This window comes from Larus michahellis, chromosome 1 (assembly GCF_964199755.1).
Source record: "Larus michahellis chromosome 1, bLarMic1.1, whole genome shotgun sequence".
Classification (NCBI taxonomy): domain Eukaryota; kingdom Metazoa; phylum Chordata; class Aves; order Charadriiformes; family Laridae; genus Larus; species Larus michahellis.
This window is the reverse complement of record NC_133896.1, coordinates 148,372,389-148,384,872: the sequence shown is the minus strand read 5'-3', so window position 1 is coordinate 148,384,872 and position 12,484 is coordinate 148,372,389. Positions and strand designations below refer to the sequence as shown.

Here is a 12,484-nt window from a genome sequence, read left to right as displayed (position 1 = left end):
CAACTGGATTTAACTCCATTTACCACCACTCTCTGGGCCCGGCCATCCAGACAGTTTTTTACCCAGCGAAGAGTACACCTGCCCAGGCCATGAGCAGCCAGTTTCTCCAGGAGAATGATCAAGGAGCATTTAATGGGGCCTGCTAGGGACTTCCCTGTCTATCTTGGCACTTGCTACTACTATTAGGCTCTGAACTGACTCTTGCAACCTGGTCAGGAACACATCCCAAATTCCGAATTTCTTCTGTGCTTTGGGTTGCGGAGATCCCTGAGATGAGTCTGTGTTTGCGTTTAGTTTTCAAGAAAGCAGTGGGTTCTGTGCTTTGGAAACAAAGTTAAAAGAGAAGTGCATAAAATGCACTTTGTAAGTACAGAAGGTTGTTGTGGGTGTGAAGCTACATGTTAGAATACATCTGAGAAGGTGTTTGAGCAACTGAACGACCATCTGAGTAGCGGCCGGCCTTCAGGGTGATGTTTTCCATAGTGAGTGAAGGTTTGGAATTCCCTGGCTCCATTCACATCTGGGAACTATCAGGATACAAATTAATATTCAGAGCCATTCCTGGGATCTGTGAGGTGCAAATGAAATAAATGTGCCTGAGGTTGGCATCTACAAAGTCTTTCTGCTGTGCTTTTCACATGAGGCACACCACTTTTTTGTGAGAAGTCATTTGAACCACCACCTGTCTGCTTTCTTCCTGGCAGTACCAACTGTACTGTGAACGCTCTCATGACTTTATTGTAATTTGCTTTTTGAAAATGTCAAAGGTCCTGCCTACTTATGGTTTCTGTGGAGGTTTTTCGGAAACTTAGGTGCTGGTGGTCTAGGCAAGTGACTCAGTATTTGTCATTAAGCTGTAGCTTGATAAACTCCTTAAGCTGGCAGTGCTGCTGAGGAAAACAGTCCCATCCTGCCACACACCACGGTTGTTTATTTTCGCTTCCCCAGTGTCAGATCTTTTGTTTAAGACGCATTTGTATAATTACATGCTGAACCATCTTGGGGAACTGTTGCCACTGAAAAACATTTTGGCAAAGTATCTGCTATTTTTCAGTGACTTCAGTTTCCTCCTGGATATGACCACGCACTTGCAGGAACAGGAAGGATGAAGAAGTGGGTAAGCACTACGACTTGGGAGAAAGTAAAAGAGGCCAGGAGTGCGCATGGTTTATGCCAGTGAAAGTTATTTGTGGTGCTGCAGCTTCACGCACCCTCTCCCACTTCTCCGTTCTCAGCTACCTCACATACATTCCTTTCAGATGTGAGCTGTCATGACAGTAGCTCTAACGAGGCTAGTTTGTGCTTGCTTGTAACCTAGTTGTGTATCCTGACTTTGGAGTAATGACCACAACCAAAGTTGTTGGGGAGCTGAGGTGAAGCTGACTGTCAGCAAAACACTCTCTGATGTTCAGTGGGAGAGATGTAAATGGTATACACAAACAAAACTAATTAGTGTGTTTTCTCTTGACTCTTCTTTCTTGTGCAGGACAATGAAGACTACCCGCTGATCAGAACAGGACCCTATTGGAAGAAGTTCAAGGCCAACTTCTGTGAATTCATTGCAGTGCTTGTCCAACAGTGCCAGTGCAGCATCCTATATGATAGCTACTTGATGGACACTATTATCTCGCTCCTTACAGGCTTAGCAGACTCCATGGTCAGAGCATTTAGACACACGAGCACTTTAGCAGGTAAAATAGCTAACAGAGTTGCTGTAGATCATGAGTTTTGTTGACTTGTGTACAAACAAAATTGCTCGAAATTTGAAAAGCTCTCTTTACTGGAGCCGTTGTTCTCTTATGTATTGACAATGCCTTCCTCCTAATGTACGTTACTGTAATATAAATAATTTGTTCCCACGTGTATCTGAATGAAACTTGGATGCTTTGTGTATGATAGGTCTAGACCATTTTTTCTTTCTAAAGAAAATTTGTTTAATGTCTGGCATGCTGTGTTCTGATTTTTTTTTTTTTTTAATAACTCATTTTTCACAGTCAGTTTTCTATTTTGTTATTTTCCTCCCTCCACTAATGAATGTGACGAGGTTACATTAAATGCTTCACCTATGAAAGCTTCCTTTGGAAAGCTGTTCTTGCGGTACCTGTGCTAAAAAGAACATTGCTTGTAACAATTTTTTTTTCGTGCAGCATGATGATACTAAAGCTAGTAGTTTGTTGTTGTTTTTTTTTTCCCTAAAGACATACAAAGAATATTTAAAGTATAATTTGTCCTAAAGCACACTGTTGGCTTTGAAGGCTTAAAAACCCCACGTGAAATCTACGCAAACCAGAATTTAGTGATCCTTAAAGAAACATGAATTTTTGTCAATTCAAGTAAAATATTAAGATTCCCAGTCTTTTATGGTCCAACTTCACTGTTGTGTTGTGTTTGGCTTTGGTTTTGTTTTTTTTTTTTTCCCGGGGAGGGTGCTGAAAAATCACCTGTTCCACAGCAATAGATTCTTTTGCAGAAAAAATCAAAATTATATAAAATAAGAGAGTTGTCTAGTAAATTATGTCTCTGACGAGACCTCTGGCTAGAACTCTGGACAAAAGCTGTAGATCTCCAGTAATATTTCTAAATTTTCCTTTTTTAAATTATTGTCTGCCTTTAAAATAAACACTATATTTTAAAACAAATTACTGTAATCTAGTAATGTTCATAGCTTGGGTAATAAACTGGATTTGGCTAACCATATCCTTTTTGTGGTAAAGTGGTGAATGTATTTATACTGTGTATATCTGAGCTAGACTAAATATGCTGGGTTTGTTTCCTTTTTAGCAATGAAACTTCTGACAGCAGTTGTAAGCGTATATCTGAACCTTGATGTCAACAAGCACAATGCTCAAAGATTATACGAGGTGGAGAAGAAGAGGATAAGTGGCAAGAGGACCAATTACAGACTTGACCAACTAGAGAGAAAAAGGAAAGAGGTTAGGCAGGTGTTCTCTATGGGAGATGTGTGAAGATGTAAAAAGAGGGATCGCTGACAGCTTGCTTTTGGGTTACTGCAGTTTTTTGAGGTTTATATGTTTGTCTAATGCATGGTGCAGAGCGGTCGTGACTGGCTAGATTAAGAGGTAGAAAAATGACTAAGGTAATAACTGACCTATGTACTGTTAACTTGTGATGTCTGCCCTACTAATTACTTCTCTAAATTGACATCATTAGCCCTTGATCTGTACACAAATATGGATTTGCACACACGTGTAATTGCATTAGTAGCTCTGGTGGTGTGGGAGTGCTGTTTTGCATAGGCTTGTACAAATTATAAGCCAAAATGTTAGTCCTTGAACTGAATTTCAATGAACGAAAAAGGACACGGGATAGCTGTCATCTGAGTAATGCATTGTAAAAATGGTCATAACTTCAGGTATGACCTGTATCTTTCTTGCTGTTCAGTTTCTGCCATTTCTTCCCTGCTCAGCCAGACAGCTCTGTATCAACTCAGAGCCAGGCCTTTAACTGTAAGAAATAATTCTGGCTTGAGGGCAGAGGTGACTTGATGTATGAACATCAAGCGTAGTTCCTTCTCTCCTGACCTTAGAATCAGTTACTTCTCTTCTGAGCTTTGAATGCCCGTGGACTTCTCTGTTATAGAAACAACCCCATTTTTGTGGGAAGAAGTGTTTGGGTGAGACAGGGTTTTTTAGTATCATCATAAGTCTGATCTTATGGGAAAAATAGAGGAAATATGTGGGTTGTGGGTAGGGGGAAACAAACCTGTCACCCTTCCCAATTCTGTTGATGACAGAATGTTCTTAAGTGGCCTAGAAATTTGCAGAAGTTCCCAACTAGATTTTCAGGGCTTGGTTAAAGTACATGCTCATTGCAGAATAGGTGCATTTTGAAAATTTCCTTGTTTGCCTTCCATCTCTGTTCAAGTGCATAAAAAGAGAATTTGGACCTATATGTGAAGATTACTGAGTAGTTGTGCTGTTTCTTTCTGTGTATTGATAGATTAAGACTCATGATATCAAACATATTATGTGCTGTACCAGTTATCCAGGCTAGTAGCTGGTAGCTGATAAATCTTTCATCAGGATGTAGCTACAAAAAGGCCAATTGCTAGTGTAGAACAGACCACTTGTTTTTTGTTGGTAGCATGTGTCAATGCTGGCGATATGCACCACGGCAGTGTTTTAAGTGCACTGATGCAAATTTTTCATGCGTAGTGAATTGTGGGACCAATATTAACATTCAGTTCTCTTTGTTTTTCAGTATGAGCATAAGCTTCTGGAGATACAGAACATGATGAATGCTATTTTCAAAGGGACGTTTCTAAACCGTTACCGGTAAGAATAAAAACAAAGCTGCGATGTGTATCCGCATTCCCAAGAAACTCTTGCTCAAATTGTGCAGGTATTAGAATCAAGTTAAATATCCTAGAGGCACTGATGGTGTCAAGGAAAGTGTAGCAGTTAAATTGTTTTAAAGATTTGGGTTTATGAAAAGACCTCTCATAAAAGTATGTTTCTTAAGTTCTTCCTGCTGGCTATAGAGCAGTGCATTTGTGATTGAAAACATCTCCAGAATTAAAAAATAATTATTGCCTGAAACATTTGTACCTAAAAGTGGCCTAATTGTTGATTGAAGACTGAGAACATTAATATGAAGATACCTGTAATACCTGTATATACACGTATTAATATTACAATTTTATAATTTCACAGTGATGTGATCCCCGAGATCCGAGCAACTTGCATTGAAGAAATTGGCAGCTGGATTAAAACATACCCAGATGCTTTTTTAAATGATAGCTACTTAAAATACATTGGGTGGATGCTGTATGATAAGGTAAAGTTTTAATTTTTCTTACTGGGGGCAGCAGATGGGAATTTTAAAATTTTTTTTAAATTTTTTTTTTTTTTTTTAAAGAATCCTAACATTTAAATTCTTGAGAGTAGATATTTAAGATTGTGGTGGTACAAAAAAGAATTTACTTCTCCATTTCAGGTTTTATTTTTAAAGCCATTGTAGCAGAGAACATTTTTTTTTTTTCCAGTTCTGTAGCAGTATGTGTCCCTGTGTGTGCATTTTTTTTCTGTGTTACTGAATCAGAAGCTATTACTGAATTGTAAAATGGCCTATATCCTTTGAGTACATGCGATGTTAAACGTTGACTAAAATTCTGCTTTCAGGTTTGATGTCTATATTTAAAATTTTGGTTTATATTATAAAAATGAACAAATAAATATTGCCTATAGTAAAATAGTCTTCAATGTTGCATTTGTCATTTGGAATTACATGGATATAGAAAATATTTACAGAAAGGCTAGTCATTTCCCCGAAGGTTTTTTTCCTTTTCCCTATAGTAAGTTTGTTTTTTATTTTTGAGTAGAGGCACGTTTAAAAAAAACCAAAACCCCTCAATAAAACAACAAAAAAAACCCCAACCAAAAGAAAACAGTAACTCAAAAATATGCTTTTTCTCATGCTTCTGAAATGCATGAGAGATTTTAGGGGGATAGGAATATTTATCGTGAATGGCTAAATACCGAAATTGGCACACTGTACTTCTGCCGGCCACCTCTGAAAATGTATATAACTTCTGTATAAATTCTGAAACGTCCTCAGTTTTGTGTCAGCTTAAGGTAATGTTTGTGTTCTGTGAATAAAATTGTAGTTTACCACGAATCCAGGAGGGGGAGCACAAAGCCTCCTACTTCCCTGCGTTGTGCCCTTACTGTAAAGGTAGTAGTTAGATTTTCAGAACAACCCATCTATCAAGGACTGTCGCCTTTTCCTGCATAAATTTTTATCTGTTCAGAATATCTTTTTAGTATATGTTCAATTGGGAGAATTCTCAAAAGAAAAAGTCATTTTTGAAGATGATGTGTCTTCATTCCCAGTGCTGTACAATGAAAATTAACAGATGGTGTCTCTGATTAATGCACGTAGCTCATCCACTGTCATTTATTGGGAGATGGAAATGGTGGTTTTTCTAAAGCTTATTATCTGAAAGCAATGCAGATGCAAGCAGAGTGAGATAAAGTGAGAAGTCTTCTGTATTCCACATTTGGCCAAGACCTGGTAGTGTGCCACTGCTGGTGGTTGCAGTCCCCGCTGTGCTTTGTGATTTGCAGCCACTGTGAAATTGTTTGATTCCAAAATGAGAGCAGGGCATTTTTGGGAGCAACAGGGGCAGAAGTGCTTTTATATACATCTGAATGTTATTTCCCACTACTCTTCCTTAATAAGCATTTCTGTCCCATCTTGTTGGGGGTAGGCGGCAAGAAACTGATACCTCCCAGAGACAATTTTCTTTTAGAGTATAATGTAGAGAAGTTTGCCAGATAATTTAGGCCCCAGAGTGGAATAACCACAAAAGTATTCTAATGGTGGGGGAAAACCTGGCCAGGATCATCTACAGTGCTGTAAACAGAGATTAAGTTCAGTCATTTGGAAGGCTTTAAAGCGGAGAGGGGAGGGGGAAGTAAGTATAAAATTAACATTTTGTCTTCAAAGTCTTTTATTGGAGTTTTTTTTTATTCCTATTATTTATTCCTTTATAGGAATATAATCGTTCTTTCTTCCCCATGAGATACCATTTTACCATTATACCCTGATATGAAACATTATATTTTTATGTCAAAGATTATTTCCTAGGTGCAAGAAGACGTTCCAAATTCAGTGGTAATATGCTCAAAATTGCATATGAGGATCTTACTTTGGCCCAGTAAGAATTGTGGAACAGTGCTATAAAGATACATTTTTGAGTAGTTTATGTTCATCTGCGAGGAATAATTTAACCTTTTTATTTTTGAAGACCAAGTAACAGTTGATACCAAATCTGACAGCTGTGTGCAGTCGAACAATGTTATAAGTAAGCCCAGTCACCCATCAGGGCATTTGTGAAACCCAGGCACCTAACTCGTGCTCAAAGGTACAAAGCACTGGTGTACTTACAAAGGAATATATAGCTACTAAATTCTGAGCAGCAGGTGTTGAAGGGAAGTGCTGTGTAAAAGTTCAGAGTTAAAGACCAGAAAAATCAAGACAATGAAGAAGAATAATGGGGAAAGTAGAAGGCAGAGCCAGCAGACAGGGAGGCAAAGACAACAGAGATCCACGCCTGGGACCTCCTATCATGTTAGACTAGCTTTGTTGGGAACTTCAGGGCAAGTTGTTGAGGTTTTCTCATTAGACTATGAAAAACATCCAAAGGAATCCTGTGGAAAAAGGAACTTGCTGTTGAAATGAACTTGTGTGTCCTGACCATGTGGTCTGCCTGTCAAATTTCAGGAAATTGAAAGGTTTTTTTAGTTTTGCCTCCCATTCACTATGGCTATAAAAACTGATCCCATCGTTATGGCTACTTCTGAAATACTTCTTTCTTCAAATAGTCATATTAACATAGTGGTTTACTGCTCTGTGCATATGCACTGAATTTTATTTATTTTTTTTGGAGGTGAGAGCAGGTTTTTAAATTATTTTACCTTGTCAGGACAGGTGAGCTGGATTGTCCTTGCTATTCAGGAGTAATTCAGAAGTAGACCTGGCTTTCCCAATTTATTATCTGTGGAGTGTTGAGGAGAAAAAAATGACCCAATGACACCATCAAATCATCCAGGTCCCAGTCTGTATGTGTAAGCCTTATTGAATGGCTCCATCTCTGTGACAGTGGTGAGACTGAAATCTCATAACTGAATGTATCTAAGCAGTGCTGGAGTCCATGCAGAGCTCTCTGAGGTCACTAGAGCTGCCCACTGTCTTACTGATGTTTTCTGCCAGTCTGTTTGCAGGTCAGGGTCGAAATATACTTACTTTGAATATATACTATACTTCGAAATATACAGCTGAGGGACAGCATGTGTTCAGAGTATCCTGAAAATGTGCTTCCATAATTCCCCTTCACTCTGTCACAGCTTTGAAGGACCAAGCAGGCAGGTGTTTCCTCAAGATTAGAATGGTAGCTCTGGCGAGGGGAGTAGGTGGCTGGGTGTTTGTACTTGCCTATGTTACTGTTGAAAGGAGCTGAATGTAAGTGGCGAGATAGTTTTAGACTGATGTGAAGGAGTCTTGAATGATCAAGAAGCTGAGGAGTGATGAATCTAGAAAAAGGAGAGGTGGTTGAGAGGGAGAAGATGCAGCTGAAAACATAGGAAAACAGCAGAACTAGTCATAGTAGAAGTAGTTATTTGTTCCTAGTTACTAGAGTTAATTTTCTCAACACTTAAAAGAAACATATACATAAAGGGTTATGACTGAGAGCTTTCGGGTGGCAACAGGATACCTTAGAAGGCAGGTGGTGTAGTTTAATGTATTAAACTTTATATCTGCAGACCTACGCTTGAATGCCACCTGACTGACAAATGCAAATGACATTACTAGCTGCGTGCCAAGGGCTATATGACCATCCAACAAACCATCACAACCTTGTTTTCCTTTTCCTTTTTTTTAACTTTTCCACAAGCACAAATGCAGTCACTATTCACAAGCAAAGCCTTGTGATGAAATGCTGAGGGCAGCTGAAGCCAGGCTCACTGGAAATTGGCTGAGTTGAGTTTGTGCCGGCGTGCAGTGATGGGTACCACGCTGGGACTGTTTGTGGGTTCTGTGCTGTGGTGCCCTTGTGGCCGTAGGAAGCAGAAGGTGAGAGTGTCTCTTTTTCAGACAAGGCCTTTGATTTTAAAGTACAATATAGAATATGTAGTGCTGGTGTGTCACAGACAGATTTGAGAACAGTACTCATTGTTACCTATTGATCTTTCACTTTATATTTCTAGCAAAAAGCTGTCTTATGCAAAACTGTTGGCTAAAGCCTGCTGCTGGGAATCATCCTTTGCTTTCCATTTAAGCAGGTGAACAGGAACTTGTAGTAATGGATAGCCTATGTGTAGGTGGTCGCCTTTCTTGGGTTTCCTTGATTATTCTTACTGCTATTGTTAGCAAGAGGAATTAAGGAAGAAATATGAAGACTGATTCAAAGCCTGCAGTTCACTTAAGTATCTCTGCTGATACCCGTAGCACTATTGTTTACAGAACGTAACAATTTTTCTATGTTAGATGCTCAAAATGACTTTTTTTAATGACATTTAAAGCTTTATCATTTGAAAGCTTTAGCAATATGAATAAGCTAATTTAAAAGCTGGATAAGGAAAAGTCCTCTTTTTGAAGCATCTATTAAGCAGCAGTACTAATAGTACGAAATAACACCTTGCAGGGATAAATAAATTTTGCCTAAGTTAACTAATTAGGCCAAATTCGAAGCAGCCCTTCTCTTCTTAGAATGATCAAAATACAGTGTTCTAATGTAAAACAGAAATAGGGAGAAAGCATAACGTTTGACTCTATCTGTGAGAACCCACAATGATAAGTTAGTGCATTTCTGAGATGTACCTCTTCCTCTGGGAATTTTTTTGCTGGACCAGAATTTCTCGGAGTCCTTGTTGGTGTTTAACAATTGTCTGAGTCAAATGTTGAAAGGAAGCAAACAGTCTGATGTATGGAAGAGTCCTGATTGTAGCAAGTAGGTCATCCATAGTGTTGTCTTTGTGTCCCTTTAACAGGTGAATAGCAGAATTCCTGCATCTTTTGCATTCTGTTGCTTTTATTAACTATTAGGCCTGTGAGAGTTTCTGTGTCTCTTAGAGAACCTAACACAAACTTTGATGTCACCTTTAAGTTTGACTCACTGCAGGCTTCCTCTGTGTGTGTGTGTGTGTGTGCGCGCGCGCGTATGTGAGAGCGAGAGATCTGCATGCGTGCATACAAACAAAATGGTACTGATATCACCAGTAAAGAAGATGAGTCAGTATTTGGGTAGTCTGCTGTAGACACCCACAAAGAACTCTTATTTAGTAATATACAGGCCAGTAGTGAATAAAATTAAAGATACATGTCTTTTAGCTGATGTCTTTGTCTTGTAGCAAGCTGAAGTGCGGTTGAAGTGTCTTCTGGGACTGCAGGGAATTTATAGCAGAAAAGAACTTGTTTCCAGGATGGATCTCTTTACTGTCAGATTCAAGGTAAATAGATTTCTGTTTGCTATTTTTTAAGTCTGGGTTGGGTGTATATGCAGGGCCTGATGTTTTGATCAGAGCTGATCTCCCCACTGTCTTGACTGACCTGAGTTTAGAGTACTGCAGGAGCAGCCTACTTGACTGAGTGGATGAAGGAGTTTTGCAGAGAAATATCCCTCTTTCTGTGGAATTTTCTGTTTCACTTTAGTTCATGCACAAAACTGTGCTAGCAGGCACGGTGGTCAATTATCTCCACCAGTCATCCAGAACGGCCCAGATTTCTTTACAGAATCTTTGGCACAAGACAAAGAATTTCATACTCTAACGGTTCCCTTTTTTTTTTGCTGCTCCCAATAAAGGGTTAACCTTGTAGATACTGGATTGGCTGACCACATATCACACTGATGTGGGAATGGCTCTCTATTGATTCACCATGTCAGTATGAATCTTGAAGAAGGTTCCCTTATCTCCTTTCTGAACAAGTCAGATGATATGCTGTAATTTTGAGAGCTTGTTCTGTGACTGCACTGGCCCTGTACACTGCCTTTATCGTATTCCAACATCCTGACTCATTTAAGAAGTAAGCCCTTTACTTTTTTGATACTGCCCTTGGTAATGATTTCATCAGCTACTCCTATCCCAATGGGGCTGGGCCTTTTTGGTATTTGAATAAGAAAACTCAAAGTGCTGTGATTGATACGTCAGTCCCTCTGAATCAGTACATAATCAATGCCTGCATGTGGTGGTAATTCATGTTCTTTTTGCAACAGGTGCAGGGCTAACCTATATGTCAAAGCAGTTGCTAGTGGTAAAAAATACCTATAGCACATCCTCAAAGAACAAGAAACAGATTAATATTGGTATCTTAAGAATAAATAATTCAACCAATTGAAACTTGGAGTCTGTTTTAAACAGCTTTGTGATAGTCCTTTATCTTCTGATTAAAGGAAGGTTGCATAAGCAACTGCAAGATTGGTATTCACAGACTGATGAAATAGCGCCAGTCTGTACTGCAGTGTCTCTCCGTGTGGAGGATGACATGTAAATGTATTATTGCAAACTCCATCTCCCAGTCAAAAAACCCAACACAAACACAACAACTCCTTCCCGTCTAAACAAAAGAAACCCAAACAGCTACACATAAAGTACAGACTGATCTGGAGTCTTTCAAAGCTTAAATAATGATTTCTTAGTGATGGGAAATGCAATCATATAACCATCAATCCATTTCCCATAAGCAGGAGTTTCACATGCTCCCTCTGTTACCCTTTAGTGTTCGAACTCAGGATTCATGGACTTCCACACCTTGCAGCTGGGTTGTGAGAAAAAGGAAGGTGCAAAGTAAAATGAATCTAGAGACTTAGAAAGGATACGTTCAGTGAGAAAGCTGTTAGTCCCCAGGCAAGCAAGTCCAAAGGTTTAATATGCTTTAAAGATGTAGACCGCACTGAGGAGTGCGAGTTCTTGGGTACATGGGACAGGAAAATTTCCACTGTTTTCTGAGGTGTTTGCGTGTGTACCAAGTTACGATAGTATTAATTCTGGAGGTCAGGGGTATTACTGCTATTCCACAAAGTGCTTTTATGACTCAAGTCCAAATTGTCTTTCCAGCAAGGCACTGGCTTCTGTAATGTGTAGGTACACTCACTTTATTGTTGATGGGAGAAACTGATTATATAATGCTTGTAATTTGAGGCTTACCTTCATTTAACATACTGAAATGCCAGTAGTAACATCTTAGAAACAAGATGTCAGTCACTTTTAATTTGTAGACTGTAGTTGATTTCTTGTGAACGCATACATTACATCTATAAAAATATCATATTACTGCATGATTAATTCAGTTAAAAAATTAACATGCTGTTAATTTTCAGGGGCTGGGGAACTACTTGGTAGTAATCAAGTTGCCTTACGTCTCTTAGGAAATAGCTACTGAAATAAAAATAAATCTCTGCTCCACTAGTGTAGATGATCTAGCTGTAGCAAAAATATGTGTTTATTGAGAACAAACCATGTTACATCTTTTTATTGTCATTTTACATCCATTAGGATCGAATTGTGTCCATGCCTCTGGACAAGGACCATGAAGTAGCAGTTCAAGCCATGAAACTCTTGATGCTTATGTCACAGTAAATAATTTCTTTTTTAATTTACTGTATTGTTTTAATGGCAACAAGATCCAGGTACAATCCTGATGAATCTTCCTGTAATCAGTTACATGCCGGGAAACAATTGCTCCTAGCAGGGTATAAGTTACAGATAAAGCTGCTCAAGATGTGACATTTTCTTTCTGTGGGAAGCACCAACGTTAAGAAAACTCATGTGCTGAGATTCAGCATGAAAACTACATTTTTATATCTTTATACTTCCCTCTGAAAGGAAATTCCACAGCATTTTCATTTTGGCTTTTCTCATATAGAGCATCTGCCTGTCTTGGCAGAAGTCCCCACCGAGGAGTCTTCTGTCCCTGGCTTGCCAGGTCTTGACCAGAACCTCAGGGAACTCTGCCATCTTCTCTG

General features: G+C 39.0%; 1 protein-coding gene across 6 annotated transcripts in view; it reads left to right on the top strand.

Annotated features, from left to right (window-relative positions):
- Positions 1 to 12,484, top strand: part of LOC141751271 (cohesin subunit SA-2-like) — a 64,966-nt gene that overhangs the window by 14,847 nt on the left and 37,635 nt on the right. For all 6 annotated transcript variants that reach the window (XR_012589940.1, XM_074607771.1, XM_074607759.1 and 3 more), the window contains 6 exons: positions 1,487 to 1,691; positions 2,782 to 2,933; positions 4,222 to 4,295; positions 4,674 to 4,797; positions 9,873 to 9,971; positions 12,015 to 12,094. Coding sequence is in view for 5 of the 6 variants with exons in the window: in XM_074607771.1 (XP_074463872.1) it covers positions 1,487 to 1,691; positions 2,782 to 2,933; positions 4,222 to 4,295; positions 4,674 to 4,797; positions 9,873 to 9,971; positions 12,015 to 12,094 (734 nt within the window). In the remaining variant the exon portion in view is untranslated. The remainder of the gene's footprint in view (positions 1 to 1,486; positions 1,692 to 2,781; positions 2,934 to 4,221; positions 4,296 to 4,673; positions 4,798 to 9,872; positions 9,972 to 12,014; positions 12,095 to 12,484) is intronic.